General features: G+C 41.2%; 1 protein-coding gene across 1 annotated transcript in view; it reads right to left on the reverse strand.

Annotated features, from left to right (window-relative positions):
* VWC2 (von Willebrand factor C domain containing 2) overlaps positions 1–26,820 on the reverse strand; it is a 54,846-nt gene that overhangs the window by 21,693 nt on the left and 6,333 nt on the right. The window contains exon 3 of the mRNA XM_049830457.1: positions 24,359–24,488. Coding sequence (XP_049686414.1) covers positions 24,359–24,488 — 130 coding nt within the window. The remainder of the gene's footprint in view (positions 1–24,358; positions 24,489–26,820) is intronic.

The following is a 26,820-nucleotide window of genomic DNA, read 5'->3' on the forward strand; positions in this document are numbered from 1 at the left end:
AACTGAAAAGCAAGAATGGTTGCTTAACTGGAAATTATATAGAATAGTAATATTTAATGCTCTTTCAGAGACCCTAATCATGATACAATGCACTACTGTATAATAAAACTTGTTCTGCCATAATTCACTGTCAAGGAAGAAAAAAAAAGATGAGGGAAGAGAAAGAGATTTCCATTCCCATCATTTTAAACATAAGGTAGTTCTAAAATCTCTTTTTTTTCAAGGTCACAAGGAAACTCTGGCAAAGCAGAGGTTTGTATGAGCATATTTAGCAGTGTTCATAGCATGTGAAAAACAAGCCAGATCCATGGCTGTTATACACCAGATTATCTCCACTGACTTTCAAGTATGAGCTTGAATGACTTGCATTAATAAAGCCCTGCTGAGAATGCAGACCAATCCTATTTTGCTGCATAGCTGTTAACCATATGATTATGAATGGGGGCAAGATTTAAGTATTTTGTTTTTGAAGGCAAGCTTAAACTTTCAGTATATAACAAGCACCTTTGCAAATGGAAAAGAAGGAAAGCTAGCTGTCCCCCGCCTGGTGTGATAATCGATTAGTGCACTTGCAGGCAAAAAACCCTGGAATATCTACATATTTGGACAAATGTTTGTTGGGGAATATACTACTTTTCGTGTATGTGAATGCACACAGTGCTTTCGCTGTTCTCTTGCAGAAACTTCAGGAATTCATACGCCACCTCCACATCCCTAAAAGCACAATGACTGTTATCAATTAACAGTGCTATAAACTCTCCCTTGCCAAAACAAAACCTGATTCACAATCTACTCATCCAGCATATAGGAGAAGGAAAGTATTAGTTGGAGACAGCTCCTGCAATGCAAATGTCTCCTGCCAGGACCAACAAGTTATGGATGGATAGCCAATACCAACAGGAAGACTGGAAATTCAGTGGATCCCAAAGTAGCCCGGAGCTTTTAAAATGAGTTTACATCCTTTCTTGCCAAATTAGTCATAGAATTATTTAGTTCCCCTCTGGTATTTCAAAGTTGTTATCCATAGATACTTATATTAAAATTTATTTATTTTTTTTTAATTTAAATATTTTTTAAAATTTAAATAAAAATGTCTCTAGCATATATATGTATATATAGGTCAGTGCCATCATTAAGAATTACATCAGGCTACCACTGAGAGGTGGTCATCAAGACCAAACCAGAACTTACAAACAGGCACAACCCCAAAAACAACCCCCAAATCTGTCATCTCAGGCTGTAACATGTTGAAATTTCTGATTACAGCCCACTGACTAAAACAGACTGGTGAAGGACACCCACCTGTTTAGAAGCATGGATGGAAATATATTTACCATGTATTATGGCAGTCTTTCAGTGTCATTTTCTGCTCAGGAAAGCTAGGAGATAGAGCAATTAAAGCAATTACAGAATACATACCAGGGGACATTACTACAGGGACTAAGCTGTGATCCTGCCATTAGCTTGTTACAAGTAGATGATTTTACACACAACTTATACCCTCTCCTTGTCAATGAGGTATTGAAATGACACCAAAACTCACAGCAGCAGCAGGGCTTTCAAAATTCAGAATATGTGTATGCACATATATACATGTGTGTATACATATATTTACACACACATACATAACTGTATGTTGTGTGTATTATATAGTACATTATCATAGAATGTATTGTACATATAATTATTATATATTACACTGTATGTCTACATTGCAGAAAGTATAAAGAGAAAGATAGTATTCTAGTTAATATTCCAAACCAGAGAAAAAATAATATGTATATGGTTAAAATATTAAAATATAGTAGCAAACAGAAGACTGCCAATGACAATTTCTTATTTTACATACTTGCCAAGATTTGGGGTTGCTGTACTATGCTTCTTTACAAACAACTCAGTTTTTTTCTAACACTAAAGCAGTGTACAAGTTGCAGGGATATACACGTGCTCTAGCTGTCCATTAACCAGCCTAGAAGAGGAACACCAAACTCCGTGGGAAGGGTCAGGCCACCAGCTCTGCATGGTTCACTTTAAAGCCGTTATTGCAAGAGAGCTCAGTTCTGTCAGCGTTCACCTGTCCATGGTACAAGCTGAATACTTGATCCCAAGAGTAAACATCTGGCATGAACACTCAGAGCAAAGGAAAGCAGAAAAAGACTGACAAACTTTGCTCTGCAAGATGAAATTTAAAGTGATAGGCTTAACCATGACTCGTTGGGGTTTTTTGTTTGTTTTGTTTTTTAGAAAACACTATGCTATCCAGAAAACACCAAATGAGCTCAGCCCCCCTTACAAAATAAAATAAATGAGCACACAAGCGCAGACTTCTTTTTCCATGTAGCTAGACCAGCCCTCTCTCACTCACACCGCGTCGGGTACCTCTATTTTGACAGCGTTGTGCTGGAGCAAAGACAACTGCACACAAGAGAACAAGAAGACAATTGAGATGAACTCAATGTTAGTTCTTTAGCCACTTGTCTTGAACCTTTGCCTAAAAGAGAAACTGCAGTTCTTTTAAGGAGCAGCAAGTCCACCTGGTTCATCTTACAGGTCTGACTGAGGCTCAGGATTTTCTTGGGATGTCAGGCCAGGCAGTCAGGAGCAGCGGTGGAGTCTGATCCCTGCAACAAATTGAGCTGCTTGGTCCTCAAAACTAAAAAAAAGGTATACTATTGCGCACGTGCTTATGGGCAGTTATTGCAGAGGACATGATATCTGTAATCACTTGTCCAGAATCACTATCATTTGTGAAAGACTAGTAGCAGAGCCTGTGGTCATCTTACAATAATTGTGAAATACCCATTTTAATTCCTTCCTCCCCTTTTAAGGAAGTAATCAGAAACTCTAATAATCAAATTAAAGAAAATAAAGAACAGTGCAACTCTGACAGCATCCTGTATAGGAAAACACCAGTTTGTAGCTCCTTGCCTCTGAAACACTGAAAGCTATTCATTGATGTTTAAACCACCTTAACCACGACCTTCATGCAGGATTTAAACGTTAACAATGCCATTCAAAGAAAACTGCAAGGAAAGAAATAATTACTCATGGGCTTCCAATTGTAATTAATGCTTCCTGTTATAACAAGAATAGGGTATGATTAAAGGGTGCCTGGCCAATGGAATTTCATATGGCATGCTTATTTCTTACAGTAGCTTTCACCAAGTAGTAAAACTGAAATCATTAATTTAAACCCTTAAAATATCGACATGAAGTGTTTACTACCAAGTCTTAAAAATAATTGGGTCATTATCATTAAAAGCTCCTTAACTGATTGCAACTTGAAAGTGCTTGCAGTGGTGGAGATGTGATGTATAAAATGAACATGGTTTTAATCCCATTTTTAATGCTGTGTGATCTAAACAACGAAGACATCAAAGACTGCACGCTTTCTAACAGAGGGTTTTTCAGTTTAGTGACATACAGTTTACCACTGCACTATCCTCTTTGTCCCACACCTTTCAATCTTCCCATTTATTTTAAATTACATTAAACCTGCAGCAAAGAAATACACACAATCCTAAACCTACGGCTGGGTGCACAATTCCTGCAGTGGCAACCCCCTGTTCAGAGCAGCCAGCATCACCTCACTCAGAGGTCACTTTATTTCCTTTTCAGATAATCATTAGCTTCAAAGCACAGGCAAATGAGTCAACATATCCTCTAATTATCAGTAATCCAAAGATGACTGCCAGAGAAAACAAATGACAACTCTGAAATGCCAATGCTCCACTGCCAGTTTTGTCCCGATTTCCACCAGAGCTTAACAAAGTTGTCACCAACCGGCCTGATGGCACAGCTGACTACCACACTGCCACATACTAATATATATCCTTTACACCACAAGGCGGTTTATAGATGACTCAGTTCTACCCCACACTGCGCGACGGTGGCTTCCCGGTGCCGCAGCCGCTCCTTGGTGAGCGCTGCCAGCTGGCTCCGCTCCCCCCGGCACCGCAGCGGCTCATGCCCTCAGCTCCAGCCATACCTGCAAACACCCTCTGCAGCTGCGTTAGATTCCTCTCAGGTGTTGGCTTCTACATGGCCAGTTGTTTCATGCTACACGAGCTGCTGGGTGTAAGGTTCACCCTGTTTTGCTAGCCAGGACTCCTGGAAGCCAGAAGAGGAGGTAGCAGCAATCCATGTGTTAAGAACTTAAGGGAAAGGGGTTCCTGTCCCAAAACCCACCACATCTTCGTGGGTGAGCAGGAGCTTGAAAAGTGCAGAAAACCACAGGCCAAAGATAGGAAACAGAGAGGCCCAAACGTCTTGGAGAAGACTGGGCAGCACCGCAGGGAACCTGAAGCCTTGCTCAAAGGAAGGGTGCAGGACCTCTCCCCAGTTAAACCTTTCCAAGCTACCAACACCTCAGCTGGGAAGGCACAGAAAGATGCTGCTGTCTCCTGTGGTGGGACACACTCCAAGTCAGCTGTTGACACACAGAGGACAACAGCTCGGTAGAGAGTTAAACTCAGGCTGCAAAGGTGAAAAAGAGAACTTCTGAATAGTTCAGTATCTTGAACACCTTCAGCACTAAGAAATACTGGGTTACAGAGCACCTTCACACACCAAGACGGTGTGTACGCAAACCCAGTGTCACCCTCTTCCTCCCATTCTCCTTACACTTACACAATTATTTATTTAAGATCTGATTTGTTCAGAGCAGGGACTGCCTGCTTTCTCAAGTCACAGTTGCCTTTCTGCTATCAATAAACACAAAATAAAATAACACAACTGTCTTTCCTGTAAAGCAGATATAATATAGGGATGTGGGCCACTTCATTTTTTTTTTTTTCTTTCCTGTCGTGAAATGTAACTGCTGACATTTATTACAGGTAGCAACAGAAGACCTTGTCCTAGATCAGGATCCTGCTGCAGTGCTGTCGTCCTGTCTTGGTGTTTTCTTCTTTGGTTTTGGTGTTTTGTTTGTTTGGGTTTTTTCCTTTTTCTTCTAAGTTTAGAAAACAGTCTATCCTAATTTCAGTCTGTTAGGACTGTATGACCACCAGCCGTGCCACACAGCCAAATCAGACTTGGTAACTCACAGCTCTATCATTTTATCTACATTTTATCCTACAGGACAAGGAACTCTTTCCTTGCAGTTGTGCTAAGTAAAATCTAAAATTGTTAAAATGGCAATCTGCATTCTCCCGTTCTGCACAACTGCACATAGCAGAAGCCCACAGGAAATATTTATAAGCATACATACAACTCAACACATGCACTGGCTATTTTGAAAACAGTAGAAATAGGCAATAACCCAAACCTACATCTGGATGAGATGCCCTTGGGTCCCCGTTCCCTGAGTTTCTCACACTCAGGATGCTTGCCCTAGACACTGAAAATCTGTGAGTCCATAAAGTACATCACACAGAACATCTGTGTGATGTTGAACTCAGAGGATACTTTACATATAGGGCTGCATCTTACAGCTTCTCCTCTTTCCTCCACTTGACTTAAAAAAAAAAAGCCAAACCTATCTCCCTGTGATTTTTGTGCTTGCAAAGGACAAAATGGTATCTTTACAACCTGCAGCACTGAAACCTTTTGCCACCAATGAAAAACATCATGTCTGTTTACCCAAGAAAAACAACTTAGAAGTGAAATCATTCAATCTTTCCTTAAGTTCCTCGGCTGCTTACAATTAGTTCCAAGGTCATGCAAAATCTATTATGACTAAAGGCAATAACTACTTCAAAAAAACCCAAAAACACACAACCAAAAAAACCCTGTGAATTTTCAGCTAATAGTTCTATTTATTGAATACCCCAGTGCCTCTACAGACTACAGATCTCTACCACCAACTTCCCTTTTTTTAAAAATATTTAACTGTGCCAAGCCCCCACCCCCCTTTGTTTCATACATTTTAGATAAAATTCTCCTGCCAAAGCAACAGAACTGTGCCGTGATGAAAGCCACTGTCAGACGCATATAAAATCTCAATAAGCTCATCAATAAAATGGCTGCTTAGCTCCTATCCTAGGAGGAAAGTTTTAAGACACTGATGGATGACTTTGTTGAGGATGATTAAAACAATGAAATAAATCTGGTGCTTGCAGTACTGCAGGAAAGATTCTGGGAAGACAGAGACGCATGCACCATGCAGTTTGCTCCTGTCTGCCTTGCAGGGCTATAGCCAGCCAAGCAGATGCAGAGTCTGTGCAGAATATATGGCCACCACGGCTCTGCTTTCCATGCCTCACACTCCCTAATTCTTCACTTGCAAACATTCGGACTTGACCCTGCGGCCGGGTGTATTTTCCTCCCCCAAACACAGATAACAAGAACATACATCAGACTGCAAGTAGGAGCACCTCTTACCTACCTCACTATGGGTACACAACCTTTTTCCTTCAGCGTGCCATAGTCTAGTTCTCCCTCTCCCATCTTCCTTGACTCCTTGTCCACCCTTTCTTCCTCTTCATTTTTCTCTCTCATTTTTAACTCATTCCCACACCTTCCATCTCCTTTCTTTAAATCACTTAAGCACTATTTGAACTAAATTGGCAGAATTAAAGATCAGCTTAGATGACCAAGAAATATCTGCAATTATAATTGCTTCAAGCAATTATAATTGCTTACTGGACCAGTGTACCAAAACACATTTATCAGGAAAGTAGACAATGTTACCTTGTTCCATATAGCCAAGGTATCCCAGATTTTTCCTGAGTTATCTTCCAAACATAGGAATGATAAGCTTTTTGTTGAAACATTCAACATTTCAATGATTATACTAGAAAAAGCACCCACGTTTTCACTGCAGCACCAGAAGAGATGGGTTTACTCTCTCTACAAGTCTGCATGTTTACAAACACAGACATAACAAGGGCTAGCACACTGTTTTACTCATTTATGAAATTATTCGGGGCGGGGGCAGGGGGAAGCAACCTTTTCCTTTGAGTTTTCCCTCCCTTATTACAGTTTTTCAAAACCTCTATATATCAGCACGTTCCTGCAATACAATAATATTTTGTTTTCTTTTATCACTCTAGTGCATACACAATCTTTATCACAGCTTGGCACGGCTTTGCTCTGTGCCTCTGCTAATATGTATAGTTAATACTAGTGGGAAAACGGCCAGTGACAGAATTCAAGCTGCAAACCCGATAGCTACAGACCTATCTCAATCCCGTCAGCAGTCTCAAAGCTCATAGAGAAAATACATAGACTGCACACCTGTTTCTGGTTAAACAAAGAAAATTGGATTTTTATCAGTTTGACTGTCACCTTTTACATAGCACTGTTTTGTCAAGAGCCACTAATGAAAGAGCTTAGCAGCAGATAAAGGACATACAGCTCTGACTGAATTCATAGATTTATCTAAAAGATTTTCCAGCAAGCATTATATTTCATTCTTTTCAGAGCTGAAATGGGATTACAAAGCATGGAAATTGGTGTCTTAAAATATATACCTATATTATTGCATATGACTGAGCAGCTTCATTAATAATGATGTCTGAAGATTTCAGTTTTGCACATAGTCTTGGTGAAAGTTTAAATATACTGACTGTCTGTAATCAATATTAATTTTGGCTGGCATTTTGAATGCATGCCCTAGGAAAGAATGGGGGGGGTTAGCAGTTTGTATGCTAATATATAACCCAAGAGTTAACATGTTCGTTTCCTTTTTCGTCCATGTCTTGTGTGTGCATGACCATGGACATGGTAGTTGCTCACAAGTGTTCTTCTCCAACACTACTTCTATGAGTTACAGAGGTACCATGTGGCTGAACTGCATTGGAGATGGTTGGGCTGGCTACATCCTGTGCTCGTGGAGGTCTGCATAAATACTTAAAATAGAGAATGCTAGCATTATGACGCTGCAACATGAAGACCTGGAGGTCTTTCTGAAAAGTCCACCTAACGTTTCAGTGGTACCAGAAGAATGAAAGAAACTTCTGAAGAATTGAAAAGAAGCTCTGAACCAACACACAACTTTTAACTGTCCTCTGAGACCATTAAAAGAGTGAGTTAAAAAACCCAGGATGAAAACGAGAGTCCCCATAGCAGAGCAGCAGAGGAAGCTCTCCCTATAAAGCTGGAGATGCAAACCCGAATCCTCTCCCAGAGCCACACCTAAGGCTACTATAAGCAATGCAGCTGCCAGCAGATACCTTTTGGTTCAGCTGAGGAGTCAGAGCTGAACAAATAACATGCTAAGCACATCATTTCTTTGTGCACATGAACTGCAGGAAACTTGTGTGCCTCAAGCACACTTGCCAGATGGGATAATTAGGCTCAGACAGATCACTGACCTTCCTAATAAAAATACTCCAGAAATGGAGGTTGACTGAATAAATCCGTGTCATGTTATCAAACTCCCAAACAATCCATGGAAACCCATCTATACTGACTCATCCAGCAGCTTGGTATTCCTGTGGGTGCATCTCATGAGGGCTGAAATCATTGGGGTTTCAGTATTCTTAAGTATTTCTTGAATTTTCTTTATGGAAAACAGGCACTGAGAGTTCACTGCTGGGAACTACTCAGCTGTCTTTCTATGAAAATGATGAAAGCACATATATATGCATTTATGCTAAGCTATTCTTTCTTTAATTATCACTCAAGCTGGTTTGTCACACTAAAACAATTTTGGGTAAGTTAAGGCTTTGAGACAGCACAAAATGCAAATGTCATTCCACCTTCCATAAATGGAAGGCATGACAACCATTTCAGTAATACTATTTTGTCAGGGAATATAAAGGTAAATATAATCAAATAATCTTATGTTTGAAAATAAGTTCATTATTTTAGAGTTACAAAGGCCACATGAGACACCATGCTCTCCCTGAAATCAGGCAGATTTTGTTCCTTTCCCCATAAAGTCTATTTTTCCTTCCTTGACGTGTACCACAATGTTCAAACCTGTATTGATGAATAATCACATTCACACGAGGCTACTGCTATTTTCCAGGCATTGCGATGTCATATAATTATTTCCATACCAATATGCCCTAAACCAGAAAGGATTAGACACAGTGCCAATTATTGCTAAGTGCAATCTGCTATGAACAAGGCACACACCGCAACCCCAAAGACAAGCAACTCCAGAAGTTCACAGGCAGAAGATAACAGCAACTCCTCAAGAGTCCCATCACTCCCATGGAGGTTAGGGCTGGCTCAGTGAGCCACAGAGACTGGCAGTGTCTTTTCCTGTACCCTTGTGTCCCAGCATTCTCAGGCAGGCAAAAATTTAGTTTATTCAGAAGCTTTCTATGAGCACAGCCTACAAACACATTACATATCCCAACACAGACATGCAGGTCCATTTGGCCATGCACCAGACATTCTTGCATGAACGGATCTGTCTTGCTTTTTGAGACTTACATCTATATACATTATTTCCCCAAGGAAAAATTTGGCATCAAAAGCTAGTCCTTATTTTAACAAAACACACATATTCCAAAAATCAAAATAACTAAATACTCTAATTCGACTTGCAGGAAGATCTGCCTTTCACATACAGTTCTTCTTTGGCTGGGATATTCAAACGTGACTGAAGTGATCTACGCCAAAGTTGGAGGCAGGGCTTTGGCAAGGAAGTTTAATGTCTCCGACTCCACACAAGATGCGCTCATATGCATTGACACCACCTCCTATATATCCAGCTGCTGATATGCAAAAATGAGCGAATCACAACAGAATCGTAACAGTATCTGCATATCTAACTTATGCTCCCACCCTCCTGCTGAAAATTATTTTAACAGCTATTCAGTTGGAACTCTGCTAATGAACCAACCCAGAAAAGGAACACAGATTTTTAGTTATAAAGCAGGCAAGTAAGCAAGGAGGGAACACAAAAGACAACAGATCAAATCATCCTGTCATTTATCTGGAGGTAAATCAGCAGTCACTCCATCAAGAGAGGTTACAAGAATGTATGAAATGACTCAACACAACTATTTAATCTCAGTAGTTTACTCATTTCGTGCAAGTCCCATCTGTGCCACAACAACCCACAGCCTGAGTTTACAGACAATCCACTACATGGTAAGATTTGACCTTAAAATTACTTTAACACTGACCTCTAGTGACAATACGTGGGAATTTACCTTTTTATGGGACTGCCCCGTTGGGAACGCATCTTCAGGCCACTCTAATTATGTACGGAGCTTGCTCTTGTATCTCCAATCCATAGCTACCCCCACTGCAAGGAGCATGCAGCCAAGGAGGGACCTCCAGCTCGTGTGTATTAGTTACAGTCACGGGTGAATTATGGGTGATACACCACGGACTGTAGAAATTTTATGAGCAAATCCAAACCTCTGTGTTCACTTTACTAAAAAGAGGAAAAGGCAACAAAAATGAAATACAAACACTAGATTTTGAGCCTCGTAACTGTAACAAACATATTACAGCATAAGGTAGCCACAACTAATGACATGAGAACTGCACACACCTTCAGGCAGCCAGCCAAAATGTCATCTTTCATCTCTTCTCCTCTAATGCTCTGTAGCAAAAGTAGCCTTGCAGCTCTTGGTACAGTACTCCTGCAACTATCTCCTCAAAACTTGGGTGTAATGGTCTGTGCACCCACGGGAGCAGGCATTTCACCCGTGCATCCATTGCAGTATAGTCCAGATGGAAAGATAAGCATGTTACAGCAAGTTGCCAACCACCTTGTCTCAAGAAACCAGCAAGAAAGCTACAGCTGCCACTCCAGTACACAGCCTACCTTACTGTCTTTGCATGTAGAATCATAGAGTAGTTTGGGTTGGAAGGGATGGTCCTTTAAAGCTCACCTAGTCCAACCCCCCTGCAATAAGCAGGGCCATCTTTAACTAGATCTGCTTGCTCTAGGGCTCTCCCTGTCCAACCTGACCTTGAACACTACCAGCGATGGCGCATTGACAACTTCTCTTAGGCAACCTGTTCCAGTGTTTCACCACCCTCACTGTAAAAAATTTCTTCCCTATAGCTAGTCTAAATCTACTCTCTTTTAGTTTAAAACCATTACCCTTTGTCCTACTGCAACAGGCCCTATTAAAAAGTTTGTCCCCAATGTCTGGGAGGTGAAGTAAGAGGGTGATGACCACAGCCCGCTGCAGGGAAGCATTTCAAAAAGCAGCTTCAAAAGTGGGAAGTGCCTTCACTAAGCATGGTGTCTGATGACCCCTATAGCATATGTATATATACATATGTGTATATACACATGTATAAAGAACATGCTTAGGCAGGAGGCTAGAAATCTGCCAGATGGACATCAAAGGGTGAGAGCCACCTTTGGAGCTGATCCCAGACTGGTGTAAATATGAGTGGGTTTTATGTCATCTGAATCTACAAAGTTCCCTTCTGCACTGTCCCAGTGTTGTAATCTGTGTATTTCATTTATGCTAACATGACTTGTGTCAGGAAAGATTTTCCCTTTCTGTCAGTTCTCCATCCCCAGTATTTATCTCTGGTAGCAGTCTTCAAAACCAGAGTCCAGAAAACTTCTGCCCTCCCCAAAACTTGCTTCAAGCACTGTAAAGGTTTCCAGACTGCTCCTCCACTTAGCTGATACCACAGGGATTTTCACGGAAGCATCTTCTGGTGCACAGCCACAGCCAAGCGACTGCACAGACAGCAGCACAGCCAGGCAGAGAGCACCAGGGCCCTGAGGGACCGTGCACCACAACAGACCTCAGAGCCAAAGCCTAATCGGTCATACGTAGGCACAAATACAAACCCATGTATTTCAAGATAATTGACTTGACTCTCCAGTCATTTTGACTGGAAAGAAACAGCTGTCAGAACAAACTAAACTAAGAAGACTGATGATTAAACCTTGACTGATGTGAAATTAGTAAGTCCTCTCATACTGACAAATACATCACCTGCTCATAACGAAAACTGTGTGGTGGATAAAACTTCTCTGCTAAATGAGCTGCCAGCAAGAAAAATCAAGGAAGTGGTTATTTTTCAGCACCACAGGCATATAACCGTACACTTGACGAAAGCCTGCTTGCCAGCAAGCCAGGCAGCCTTTGGCAACACACCTGGACCTCACTTCCCCCAATACTTGGACCTGACAATTCTTCCATGTTTTAGCAGCTTACCTAATCACAACAAAACACAACAGCCATGGAAGAAGGAAAACATACCATATTTAAACACACTGAAATCAAAACCCAACCTGCAGATTTAATTTTTGGGCTACAAACTAGCTAATGAGACTTCCTCACGTATTTCAGCTGTATATATGAGTGCTTAGGGATGTACATGTATAATTAGATTTAAATGTCTATGGAAAAAGAGAGAGGGAAACACTAAATAATAGATGCAGAATTGCCTCTAAGTTGTCATAATCATTACGTGGCTTGGACATCAGCATGAAGTGGTCTTAAAAACAATCATTTGCTCATATTAGTGGCTGCCAAACCTCCATCGAATCTGTTCATTAGCAATATATCAGGTTAGCAAGCTGCCATGGCAGGAAAATAATTAGCTTTCCATTGTGGGGTGGCACATTCTCTATCGCATTGACATAACAAATAACTCCATAAACTGCTGTAATTTATTTGCTTCTGAGCTTGCTTTTTTTTTTTCAATTAGCCCTTCAGTAGATTGTATTAAACACACATGAACTATTAACTACAGAGAGTCCTTTGACCAATCTCAGAAGTCTTAGACAGTATGGATAGCTATTACATAAGCAATTTATGGGTGACCTACGTTTAGGTCATTTAAATAAAGCTTGATAGAGTAGCTGAAAGCAGACCATGCCAAAAGGCATCCTCATTAGGTTTCTTCTCCATCATCTGCATGTACCAAGTAATGTGCTATTGTGTCCCAGCATAAACCACAATGACTGTGCAATGGCTGTGTGGGAAAAGGATTGCTACTGTTTTAAAGATTTCTTAATTGGGTCTGTCTTCTTGCCTTAACAAGAAGGTACATGTACTTCCAGCATGGGTTTGGCTGGGCTAAAGTCAAGGCAGCCTAACCATTTTTCTGCAAAGTGCTTTAAAAAAAGGCAGCTGAAAAAGGAAATTTTAATATGTGGACAGTAGAAAACCATAATATTACATTTCTGCTCATGTGAAAATAAACTCCTATAAGCAGGTTTCTACTAGGCTCTACAGCATGTCACCCCAAACAGTTTCACCATAGCTAGGCTAAGGTATTTTATTTCTCCTATCAAAGGTAAGATCTTTATTTTAATCCTAGGAAACTGTCTATCAGCAGTATCTTCTGCAGTGTGTGCAAGGGTTAATTACATGGTGGATTGAAGACCTTATTATGTACAATGCCTTTTGATTTTCTTGCTTCTCCCTTGACTATTGTCAGCCCAGGGAAGATTTTCACTGGTACTATCCCTCTCCCCCAGTACCACACTTTATCACACGATTTTTAATTCACATGCTATCACTACTAGAGACCTCATCTATTCTCACAGGGGAATATTCAGCTTTCTTGCTGCTCTTCTCTGTACTTCTGCAACCTCTTCTTGCTGAGTGTTCAGCAAACATGCAATATTACACAAATCAGGTGGGAGGAACCAGTCTTTATATAATAGCATACTTCTAATAAATGCAAGACCTTCTTAATGAAGCCTGACAGATGTTTACACACAGCATTTCACATTGATATTTAACTAAAACCACTTGGCAGAAATCTTAACAAATGGCCATCAAAACATCCAAGCAATTTCTTTCACTACCTGACATATGGTTTTGCTGAATTTCATTTACCATTGTGCAGTCTTGTTACTTGGCTTCCTAATATATCATTAACAGTCACTACTCCTTTCTCTTCTATCTTTAATAGGACTCACTAACTGCATATCTCCCTCAAAATTGTCCAGCTTAACCAGTGATTTTCTTTTGAATTCAAAATGTTCCAGAGAGTTTGAGATCATACTATCAGAAAGGAATAAGAACTATTTTGGAGCATAAAAAGTAATACCTTTACTTTTTCTGGGAAAAGCAATTAACACCACAACCTTCTGAAACTACCTCCGAGAAAGGAGATAACATTACGAGCAAGTATTTCAAACACAAGAAGCACCAAAGCAACTGCTTGGATATAGATCTTCTTTATTCAATGCTGTTCACCAAACAGTATTCTGAGTCCCGTTACAATGCATTGTTTGTTCACTTCTTGCTACTGCTCCATCTGATCAATTCCATTGGAAAAGAAAAAAAATTAAACCACATATTGGGTGAGCATGCAGTGAAGATACACTTATCTTTTCCACTGGTGATAAACAGTGTGTGACTTGCTGCTTGCAAGTACTTCAGAGAAAGATGATCAGTAACCAGCATGCAATAGCAATGTATTGCAACGTGAGAAGAAATGATGCAGGAGAAAAACACTCATGATCTACAAGACTGTAAGGTAAGTTGGATTTATGCATGCAACTTTTTAATAGGCCCCCCCATCCAAGAGCTACAGGCACAGAAACAAGCAAACAGAGCTGAAGACTCAGAAAAGAACAGGGCATTTAGAAGAAAGTGATGTCTTCCAGTAGGAAGTCACTCCTCTAATGAAAATTTAACTAGCGCCAGTGTAGGCAGAAAAAAAGCAAAACCAAACAAAACATTAGAGGGTTTTCCTAAATGAAAACAGCAATCAAAGTTTTTGGTTGCCAGTCAGCTTTGGAATGCTAATCATTATGGTAATGGTGCTGGTGTGCTGCTGAAGGTAAGGGATTACTTAAAAACTGTTATTTTCTTCTTTTTTTTTTTTTAATCACAGCTATACAGCTGGACATGCTCAAGGAAGCAAAACCGCATGGATAATTACACCCATGGAAGCAATCCAAACGTTCACCGCGTAAAAGCTGCTTCCAACTTAAAGATCAAGGTTTTAAATTAGGAAAGCACTTGAGCATCCTGCTGATAAAGATGTCTGACCTGCTGGGCAAAGATAATCGTCAGGGACTTAATTCAGGTCTCTTACAGCACACAATGCAGGGGAGTTCCCCAGTGCAGTAGTTTGAAACAGTAAGGCGCTACTTAGAGAGACAAGAAAAACAAGCATTGCAGTTTTACAAATATTAATAAAAAATATCAGAGGCTTTTAGCCTCTCCCATAAGAACCTGTCACTCCTCTTCCCTCAGAACCTTTTTCCAAACACAGGCAGAGGTGTACAAGTTAGCCCCTGGTCAAACTGATGCCAGGAAAGGAAACAGATTTTCCTGTTCTTCCATCAGATCTGTACTTCATTTACAAATACAGTTCAAACAGGACTGGAAGAAAACTTCTGAGATTTCTGTCATGCTCATGCAAGATGTAAGACATACCCCAGAGACTGAGGAGTTACAACAAGTTAAGGCAGACCTTGAATTAGCAATCCGGCACTGTGTGGAAAGGGCATCGCAGTTGCAAAGTACAAACCACAAAAGAGCAAAGTGTTAAGAAATTAAGTTTAATGAAATCAGCCAGTTCCCTGCTTCCATCAATCAGTAATTCATCTGGATCAACTCACATCTTCCTTAATGCCTAAACCTTAACTTCCTGTGAAAAACAAGCAGAGAAAATTACACTGCACTTAGACATGAAAGGAGAGTTTGAATGTATCATTCATCAGAGGGATGCACTGCCAATATATTAACATACCACAACAACTGAATGTAAGCCTCCACCCCTCCTCAAAGCCAAGAAAACTCTTGGATGCCTCATGTAACATTAATGAAATAGCAATGAAAAAAGCCAAGAGAATATAGAGCAAAACACACAAGATACATATCTTTCTTCACTGCTCCTTTTAATCACACTGCAAAATACTAATCAGCCCTGTAGTCCTATTACTGTAATGATGTACCACCTAGCTAGTAAATAGTTTCTGTTACAAACAGGATTATCTGCAAAGAATACAACTGAGAGCTCACGTGGACAGTGACAGTGGCTCAGCTAACATTGGGTAATGCATTAACTTATGGTAACTCAACCTGGAGCAAGACAGGATTTCAGAATCTAAGAGCTCATAATTTAATCAAATAGTATAGTGTTCTACTGATAGGGAATATTATTCCAAGGATATAGCATACAGCAAGATGTACACAAGTATTTCAGACCCTGGAATTGCACACGTCCCCCCCAAACCTTTGCCACAATTTTAATTAGTGACACATATAAAATTAAAATAGACATCCAATAACAGAACAGGGGAGCAAAATTAACACTGGGAATACTTTATCTAATAAACAGCATAAAGAACAAGACTGGATGTAGGAAAAACTTCACCCCCCTTAATGTCAGTTTTCTGAACTTGCTTTGAACAGCAAAGAACGAACGCTGGGGGCAGCGTGTGGAGGAGGAAGGGGGCACAATGTGAGCTCCTGGACTGGCTGCTTTTTTTTTTTAACACCTTACCTACCTCCATATATGTGTGTAAATAAAATTGCAATACAAACTCAGAAAATTCTTTTATGAAGAACTTAAAAACCAAAACAAACAAACAAACAAAACCCCAAAGCAACTAATGACTTCATTTTGAGGAGCATGGATTAGCTGTTTCACTAGAAAACAAGCAAATGCATCTCTGTGTAAAAGAGAAGCTATCAGGGACGACAAATCAAGGAATAGCACGCTGTTTACTCCAATACTGGTGGATATTAGCACAAAGGCACTTTCTTGCCTGAACCAGAACCAGCATCCAGGACTACACTGGATGGCAAATATATAAAACTGCCATGGCGAGCAGCACAAGGTACATCAGACCTCTCTTTTTTTTTTTTTTTTTTTTTTTTTAAATACATGAAAGTTGCCAGAAAAGTTATTCTTCCTCTCCTCATCCAAGGATTTCAGTGTTTCTTTTTTTCTATCAGCACAGAGAGCATTTTCATCTTTCTGCTGCTGGAGCTGAAGCAAAATATCTTTTTAAGAACCCAGGAGCCATGACACACTGAAGTTCAGACTCCACCATGGGGAGCTAGCAGCTCGTTTCCCACACTCACATGGGACCATCACTGACAAACAACTGTTTGGGCCACATCATAATCAACTTTTGCTTCAACCCACAGTAAAGTGACACGCCCTGCAAGCAGTTACCATGAAAGTGACTGATAAAAGCAGAATTTAGCTGTGATATATGAGTTAAGTCTGCAGCATCAGGTAAGAGGAGAAAAACTGACTGCGGAAGAAATGCTTCTGAGGTCACTGTAGCAGCCTGTAATAAGAAAATACTGCCAAGTGAGTTCTGGAAAGCTTACAGGATACGCTGCTTTTATATTTTAATAGGCTCTTCACATCCTCTTACTTAAGTACACAGCGCCACTTTAAATACCAAACACTAGTACAAATTCTGATTGTCCTCATGTGTCTGCACAAAATGACAGGATGCTATACACTCACTGACACTGTCGCCTTTTGACAGCAGAACTCCCAACTGAAAGCATTTTGGCTTCTTGGTGAAAAAAAAATAAAAAATATACACAAACAATATATATATGCAATAAATACATATGCACTATAAAAATAGATTTGTCCTGATAACCAATTTAGGCTCAGCATAACTGGATACTTTTGCCATGTCTTCAGACAGATCCTTCTCATCCTCTGACAGCTTTCTATCACTCGGAAAAAAAACATATACACTGGAAGTCAACATAACTTGTACATTAAATAAATATCCTTAGAGGAAATAACAACACCTACCACTACTTGGCCAGCTCAACATGAAAATACCACGTCAACACTGGATCCCATACGCGTGTGCATGCATGCACATGTATGTGCACTGGAAACAGCAAAGCCTATGTGGATTTGGCACAAGTTTTTGCTCAGCCCAGTTTGCAGTGGTAAACTGTGCACATTTAAACAGTTTCTGATCTAAGTGGAAAAATTGGCACAAGAAGAAAATTCTGTGACTTCTGCACAGGAAGCACACTGGTTTGGGTTTCTGTGACAGGGTTTTGGTAGCGCGGTAGGGGCCACAGGGCTGGCCCCTGTGAGGAGCTTCTAGAAGCCTCCCCGGCTCCAAGTCAGACTCGCTGCTGGCCAAGGCTGAGCCCATCAGTGAGAGCAGTAACACCTGTGGGGAACAGGTTTGAGAAGGGAAACCTGCAGTGAGTGAGGGGAGTGGGGTGTGAGAGGAACCCCTCTGCAGGTGCCGAGGGCAGGGAAGGAGGAGGGGATGCCCCTGCAGCCTGTGGGGAGGCGGCAGGCTGTGTCCCCCAGCCCACGGAGGGGAGCGGGGCAGATGGCCACCACTCTGTGGTAAAGCCTGTGCTGGAGCAGGCTGTGCCTGAAGGACTGCAGCCCATGGGAAGGACCCATGCTGGAGAGGTGTGCGGAGTCCTCCTCCTCCGGCTGAGGAGGACAGAGCGGACAGAGCGGCAGAGCCCAGGTATGGTGGGCGGACCCCAGCCCCCGTCCCCTGTTCCCCTGCGCCGCCGGCGGGAGGAGGTGGAGAGAACCGGCAGCGGAGTTGAGGCAGGAAGGAGGGAAGGAAGGAAGGAGGGAGGGCGGGCGGGCGGGGGGGAAGGTGTTCCCAGGCCTGGGTTTACTGCCCGATATCCTTGTGGTGTTTTGGTCGGTAGTGAGTGAAATTGATTGTGTTCCTTCCCCAAGCTGAGCCTGTCCCTTGCCCGTGACCATGAGTGGTGAGTGATCCTTCCCTGCCCTTGTCTCGACCCACAAGCATTTCTTTATATTTTCTCCTCATCCCACCGTGGCGGGGCGGTGGGGGGGAAGGATTGAGCGAGCGGCTGCATGATGCTTTGTTGCTGGCTGGGCTTAAACCATGCCACACATGTAGCTTGTGTATCCACCAACTTTCCCAGAGTAGGGAGAGAAAATGAGAGGTGAGCAGAGAGGTGAAATTGGGGTTAAAGGAACTCCCTGAATTAAGACAACACAGACTGAACTTCCTCTCAACTTTATCAACAGCAGAAACCAACAGCAAAAACTACTGCTACTAGTTTACCAACTTCACCTACCAGATTTGGAAGCCACTTTAAATACTCAACATAGCCAAAAAGAAGCAAGTCTGATATTTCTTTGTTTTCAATAAACAGCTGCCAAAATAACTGCTATTTTCAACCTACCTGCATATTCAGTAGGCAATTTTAATCACATACAGCTGTTCATGCAACTTTAATGGTATTTTTTCCCCTGAAACATTAATATTTCCTGGTTAACAGTCCTGTATTATAAATCATTTTGTGAAATACAGCCTATTAAAGCAGGAAGTCTATGCAGAAATTTTTGCTAAGCAACTCATGCACACAGAAAGATGGAACAAATATTACCCTGCATGCACAGGCATTCAAATACCTGAACTAAACACATCAGAAGGGAACAAGTCACATTGGGGCATACAGTATGGGTAGAACTGGGATCAGTTTGAAATGATTTCTTGTTCATTAGGTTATTGTTTTTTAATGTAAATTCCTTTTTTTTTGTAACTGAAATACTGTTTCAATCTTAAAAAATAGACTTGACAATCATAAAATGATTCCTATATTTTACATCTAGAAGAGACCACCATGACCACCTGATTTGATCCCTTCCTTAATGTAGACTGAAAAACCACTCTTAGGCTTTAAAAATTCTGGGTCTTCTTTGCTATATATAAATTAGCTGCCAAAGCATGACTGAAAGAGGTATTTAAAATGAAAACAGAAAGAGGAAGAAAGGACACTCAAAGGCACTGTTTATTTAAATTTCACAGCAATTAAATTCCTGATGTTTGCAATAGTCCCACCTTGACCTCTACCTGGACAGCATTATTATACTTTTTTCATTGCTGAGATTGAGGCATATACGGTCGAGGGTATGTCATATTTTATTTAAACACTGCAGAAGGACATTAAATTTTACAGGTCAGATTCTCCATGGTGCTTGAGCAAAGCTGGAGTTGCAGGGAAGAGCAAACAGCCAGCTCATGTGAGAGCTGCCAAGGTGCAGCTTCCCTTTATCTGCCCAGAATAAACATCCTCAGCCTTGTTCTGGCTGGACAGGTCCCCCTCTCCACCTGGATTTTAGAGGGATGACAGCTCACGGGGCTACACTACTGCCTCAACCAGCACCATTTTTTAATAGATCTGAGTCCTGCGGTGAGACAAAGTCCCATTGTACAAACAGTCACAAAAGTGGATGGCAGCTCTGACAGCGTTTATCAGGTTTTTGCTCCCCTTGAGAGCTCCTTTGCACAGATGGAGGTCCCCACTTGCCATTCAGAGGCACTCTCAAGTCACCTCATGCCTAAACATTGTAATTGTACATAAAGGTGCTAAAGCAAGTTTCAGTGAGTCAACCTCACAGTACAGCTATACAAAACCATCACCATTTACCGTCTCTGGCCCCATCACGTTAGACATGCACCTTACTAGTGGCAACCATTTCAACCACAGGACATGTATATTTCAACCATAACTATGAACCCATATATGAAATGAGGTCCTGACTCATCCCACCTAAGGCACCTGAGATTACTGAATCCAGAGTAGTCTCCCTGTTGCACTGCCAGTGAGAACAGACAAGACATCTCCTGTGGACATTACAGCCTTGAGAACACATGTGACCCCCTGGGCATCAGCACTTGTGTTTTCAACTGCGCCAGCTACAAGCCTTCGCCAGCAGGAGAAGCCTGGCTCTCCCTGCTGCAGACAGAGAAAGAACACTGACACACATATAGATCAATGCTAGGAAGGCACCAGGATCAGCTTCATCTTATCTGGGACAATCTTTCAGCCGTATACTGAAATAAAAAATCTCTTGGGGACCTTAGAACAAAATGCATTCTGGTCTAGTAACCACGCCTCCCCCTCCAGGCTCCATGTGGGCTGCGGGTTGAATCTCATCCTTCTGCAAAGATACCAGCAGGAGCAGGGCCACCCTTAACTCCATCGACTGCTCTGCGGCTGCACGCTTCAGGTAAAGCAACATTCAGCTGTGTACGCCTATTAGAGCTCCAATACTGGAAATATAAGTTGAACAGACAACCGAGGTAATTTCATCTAGCAAGATAATTCACTTTCAGTATTAACCCCCACCCCCTCCCACTGCCCCAAATGAATCAGTGACAAGTGCCCAGCCTTTTCCTAATGGAAAGGGAATTGTATGCCTATTACCTTTACCCTTCACTCCATATGAACTGTAGAAACACCTGTACCTGATTCTGACCTTACTGACATCGCTGTGAACAGGGACGGCTTCCACAGAAGTCACTACGATGCTAATACTATAAAGCAGGATGGAGATCTGAACTGGGCACCTGTTAATGAATATAATTCTCTGAAGTCATATTTAACTTTCTGGATGTTTTTTCTTGTTGCTGCTGCTGTTGGTTACCAAAGGCATGAAGCTCAACATGTCAGCCCACACAACAAGAAAGCCTCTCTTCCATTCCCCTCTGTCCCCACCCTGCTTCCTTGCAGGGCATGTATATAAGACAAACACAAAGCAGCTCCTTAGCTGTAGTGACTTAAGACATAAAAAGCAGGAAATTGCCCCTCACCCCAAGATTCTCTCAGTGAGGTGTCACCTTTCACCCCTTCTATAGACTACTTCTCAGAGCAGATACTTCTTTAAAGTAATCCCTGTCTCTTTCCACAAAGAAAATAACATCTTCAGCTATGGAAGTATCAAGGCTCCTTCTTCAAATTTGGGATGTGATAAAGAAGATTGTTAAATCCTACACACAAGACTGTTCTTTGCTCTGCAAGTTTTCCATTTGCTACTTCTTATGTTCAAAGTAAGTCTGTACCTACACACGCGCGCAGTTGTGGAGGTCTGACATCCAGTTACCTATCCATCCCTCATTTGAAGGGTTGCCAGCACTTTTGTGGAATCAGGTTGGGGAAGTCAACTACACCCCCTCCTGCCCACAAGAGATAACGCACACCATGTCACACCTGCCAAGAGACTGAATTCATTCATTTCTAATAATGGCAGGCTTGCACTAGATCTCCTCCATAATTCTTAATCAGGCATTTGTATGTGGTCTTACCAGTGACAGATGTAGTTGCTTAGTTCTCGCTCTGTTGGTTCACTGCCAGCAATCTGCAGGCCAGGCCAGTTGGGAAAGTGTTATATGTTATGAAGTGCCAGGAAAGCGAGGGAAATCACGAGTTGGATCGTGTGCATTTTTAACACACAAGTGTTAGTAGATGTAGAGAACTCAAACTTCACCTCACACCCCTTCTTGCTCTACCAAGGTTGGGATGCCGATCCTGACAGCAGTCACCTCACTTTGTACGCTTTTGACAGCTCCACCCTTCCCACCACTCAGGTTATGCAGCTGAGCTCCCTGTACATCACCCAAGCTCTTTTGGGTCACTAACATGATGTCATTGATGTCATCCCTGCAGCCATCAACCCTGAAGCACAACGCGATGATTGTTTCCCCGACTCACATTCACAGCGCATTTGTTCCAGTAGGCTTGAAAATGAGTGGATGAGGCAGGCTCGGTTTTCCTGCTCAGTAGGTTTTTGCTCCAATCCAATTAAAAACATTCAGCAATTTGGTGAAGTTACTTGCAAACTGCACGTGTCCCATGCTTTAAAATAAGCTCTGGAAGCAAACGGCCTGGTATTTTTTTTTTAAATGCACTCCCCAGATGGAGAGCATTCCTCAGAAATTTCTTTGTGATACTATACTGAAGCTACTGAACCAGAAAAGTTGAGCTGCTTCTGAACTATCTTGGTTATGTTGTTATTGTTAATGGCTTTTTTCCTCATCTAAAAGCTAACAAGTAAAGCCACTGTTGGTTCTCTGACATGCAGAGAAGTGACACAGGAAACAGGCAGCTCTGGTCACCTTGGTCTGAAACTGGGTCAGGGATGCCAGCTTGTAGTTATACCCAAGGAATACGCAAGTAATACTGAGGATTCAGATGCTGAGGACGAGACCACACTTTTCTGGCAGGCAGAACGCTGGTAATTCAGTCTTAGCACTCAGAGAGAGGGCAGCCTCCTCACAACTAAGGCATGTTTTGTGTACAATTTTTTAAAAAGGCCCCATTTCTGGGAAATGTGTCAGGGGATCTGTGCAAACCGCCAAGCCAAGCCCCACACTGCTGTACCACCTTAATCCAAAGGCAAGCCACCACTGGGAGAGAGCCACTGCAGTGCATTACGTTGATGCTTGTGGGAGAACACACACCTATGGAAAGTCAATCCAGCTCCAAACACCATTAGCACCGCTGGAGAAATTCAGTAGGAAAGACTATATACACTTAACGCATTATGCTTGTAACTCCATCCCCAATACTGAAAACAGAGCTTTTGCCTGCCAAGAGTCACTCCGACCTGGGGAACTGCAGCAGAGCATGGTGCGCACAAAAAGCCTGTGAGCGCGTCAGGAAGGCTCTTGCCATCAAACAAGTGCTAAAAGATCCTCTGGACTGGCTAGCTATCACGCCACCAGCTCCCAAATTCAGCCTCTCTCAGGAACTGTCCCTAAATGCCTCAAAAAAAGCCTGTCCTCACCTCCAGAAGCAGAGCACCCTTAAGCTGTACAGCCGAGAACAAATTCCTTCAGGGTTGTAACAACCAATTAAGGGATGTGAAGCAATTACTTTTATACCCATACAAATGAAACTCCTCCAATGCAATTAACTATCCCTTATCATCTACTGTTGAATTTGTGGAAAGCATATGCTGTACACTCTCTCCACCCGTAGCTTTTCACAATTTTAATCAGTTTGTTTTAGCCAATGTAATGGAACCTACCTATTCTAGAGAAATAATATATGGCTACAAATTATCTGAATATTTTTAAATGTCTTTTTTCATTTTAAATATAATTTAATTTGAGATTTTGCAGCTTTCATTTCTATTAATAAATTATCATTTCTTCTTTATAAGTGATGAGCTAGTGTGTCATGTAATTTTTTCCTCTAAATAGACCAAGACTTTCATCTAATACAAGCCCTTGTTGGGAGTAGAGAGACTTTCTGTCTAATTTAGTTATGAAAAATATTCAATTAAACTTGGGAGTTTAATTCATTTAGTTATGAAAATTAAATGAGCTCAATAAGGTACATTTGATTTGCCTCGGGGGAAAAAAAAAAATAATAATCTCTGAAAAGGGAACAAATAAGAAGGGAGAACAAAAGTAACTTTTCCTGCTCACGTTGAAAGGTGGATAACATGAAGAGCCTGAGTTTTGTTTTGTGTGCCTATATAAAACATATCCACAATGAGTTCATGCAAAATTTATATCCAGAAGCCACACGAATATCTGGGGTTAACACCCTAATTGTCTCCTGGGCAACAAAAATCCCTGTAGGTCATAATTGAGTCCATCCCAGTCAAGGGAAGATGTGACTCTTCACACCAGGAAGACACCATCCACATACAACTCCTCTCCATCTCCATTTTTTGGGGGGAAAGGAAAATAATGGAATTATTTCTCAAAACCAGAACATAGCAACATGGATCTCCCCGACAGAAGCCCCCTTCTAGTTTTGCAGCTGTTGCTTACCATTTTTGCAGATAGGACAGCACTGATCAGGCTCATACACCGGATCCACGCACTCGGTCTGGGGACAAGCTGAGACAGTGCACAGCACTTCACCACTGGCTTCACAGCGACACTTCTCACACGGAGAAACCTGAAACACAAATCCAGTCACTTCTTAACTCTTTCACTTAATGCCCTCATGAAGTGTGCAATAACTATCTTCCCATTGACATGGTTCTTTCCTCACCTCTTTTTCCTCCCAACTTTAAAACAAATGCTTTTTGTGGTCTGAATAATGCAGAGAGCAAGGCTGGGCTCCTGCAAAATTAGAGAACCACAGCAGAAAAAAACCCACAGGTTCTGCTCTGAACCTGTGCACCAAATTGGAAAGTCAAAGGGATCCTGGGAACAAGAACACTTTAGACTTTTAACACAAATAAAGCAAAAATTTCCCTACCACATTTCTAACGAACTTAGAGCAAATTAAGTTCATAATTTAGATGAAGTCTACTTTAATTCTAGTAGAGGTTCAAAAACTAATTTAGCAAAAAATACTGTATTTAAAGAAGAAAAATTTTGCTAAGTGAAATATGAACCTTCTTTTAATGGAAATCCTTATTACAGTTTTTACAGTTTGAAAGCTTTTTAGTAGCAGGAAGTTGTATTTTATTGAAAATTATAATTTTCAGAGAGAAGTCAGGAAAAAAAACATCCTTTTAATTGAGGCATCTCCCACAGGTTAATTGTATTTGGACCATCCCTGTAATACTTGTATGTTCCTTCACCCCATTCTTTGCATTGCAATTTCTTTTCAGGATGTTACAAGTCATCTTTTTTACTTACTGAAATGTTACTGGTTTTGAAGAACTCTACAGAATAGGAGTACTATAATTACTTGAATGACCTAATTCAATGAAATTAATTCCAAACAAAACAGCATCAAGGCCCTAATTAGTTAAAAATGGACTTTCAAATGCCTACATTTGCCACATGTACAATTCCAGCTGTCCTCTTCAGCGCTCCTGAGCAGGCACTGCACATTACCTCGCCAACATCCTCATACACAAGGAGCTGGAGGCAGAGGGAAGCAAGGATGCTAAAGAGCAATAAATGGTATACTGTAAATCTCATTGCTGTACTCCAAAAAAACCCACACTGGTATCCATGCTCAGAGTGCAGGATGAAAATGCAGCTGAATGTTATTATTAGTGATCCTCTAAATCAATAATCTGTGCAGATTCTTGGTTTCCTTAAGGATAAGGTAAATTTTTTAAGGACCCTTTTTCATTCCAGATTCCAGCTGATGCAAACAACCACCCATTGCATTTCTCCAATAAAAGCAGAGTAACCTCAAATCATAAAAAAAAAATAAATATATATTCTCTGTTAAGAATCATCCAGGTGTCTAACTTGCAGATCATCTGTTTCTTCTCCCTATTCCTTAGGCAGCCCACCACATCTTTTCATCAAATCCATTCTCTGCTTGCTTGCCTCTTTCACATCTTTCTCACTTTCAAAGTTCAAATATGCTGATGCTTGCACAGCATCATCTCCAACTAAATGCTCATCCATGCTTTGCCACTTCTCTTCCCACCTGCCAGGGCTGTTATTGGCTTATGCACTCACATATCTTTCATGCCGTCCCCTCTGCTTAGAAAGCCTAAATAGGGTCTCTTGCTCTGTTGCTTTCTGCTTTTATTACTATTATTTTTCCAGGCTTCCTTTGCTAGCTACTCACTTCCAGTTTGCTCTTTGCTTTACACTCTACCAAGGATAACACCACACCATATGTTTATAAAATGCTACAAGGAGGCTGACAGCCCAGTACTGCAGATTTTTATTGCAGGCTTTGGGACAAGAACTTTGTCCTGTAATTGTTTATAAACTGCCACGTTCACTTGCAGAGCTGGAGCATCAGTGGATGAGGAGGTTTCTGATCCAGTCGAGAGGCTCAGGTATTCCAGGTAATCACTTGAACTGCACGTGAAATTTGGAGCATCAGCAAAACTGAGCTCCTGATTTTATTATTTTTAAGGAATCGTACTTGATCAAAGCTACCAGAACTCAATTCCAAGGATCAGGCTCAACAAGGCTTTCAATCAGGTTTAACATTTTTTGCCATGACTTGAAAAAGATGAAAAAAATTTGCCAGTCATCACAGTTCAACAAGACCAGTAACTACAACAACAGATATTCCCTCTTCCAGGACAACGTTTAGTAGCTGTGCCATTCAATTATTAGAAGTGATGTAATAACTAGAGTATCTGCTGATAATCAGGAAACAAGACAGCCCACAGATGTTACTCCTAAAATCTCTCATATGTAAAATCTAAACATATTCTAATTAAGTAGGTTGTTTACTAGAATTCCAAATTTGACAGAAGCCTAAAATTCTTAGAACAAGAAGCCATTTAATGAAGCACTGAAAATACTACTGAATGAAAAACAGAATTGATCTAATCTTTATCTAATAATGATGATTC

This window comes from Accipiter gentilis, chromosome 27 (genome assembly GCF_929443795.1).
Source record: "Accipiter gentilis chromosome 27, bAccGen1.1, whole genome shotgun sequence".
Lineage (NCBI taxonomy): Eukaryota > Metazoa > Chordata > Aves > Accipitriformes > Accipitridae > Astur > Astur gentilis.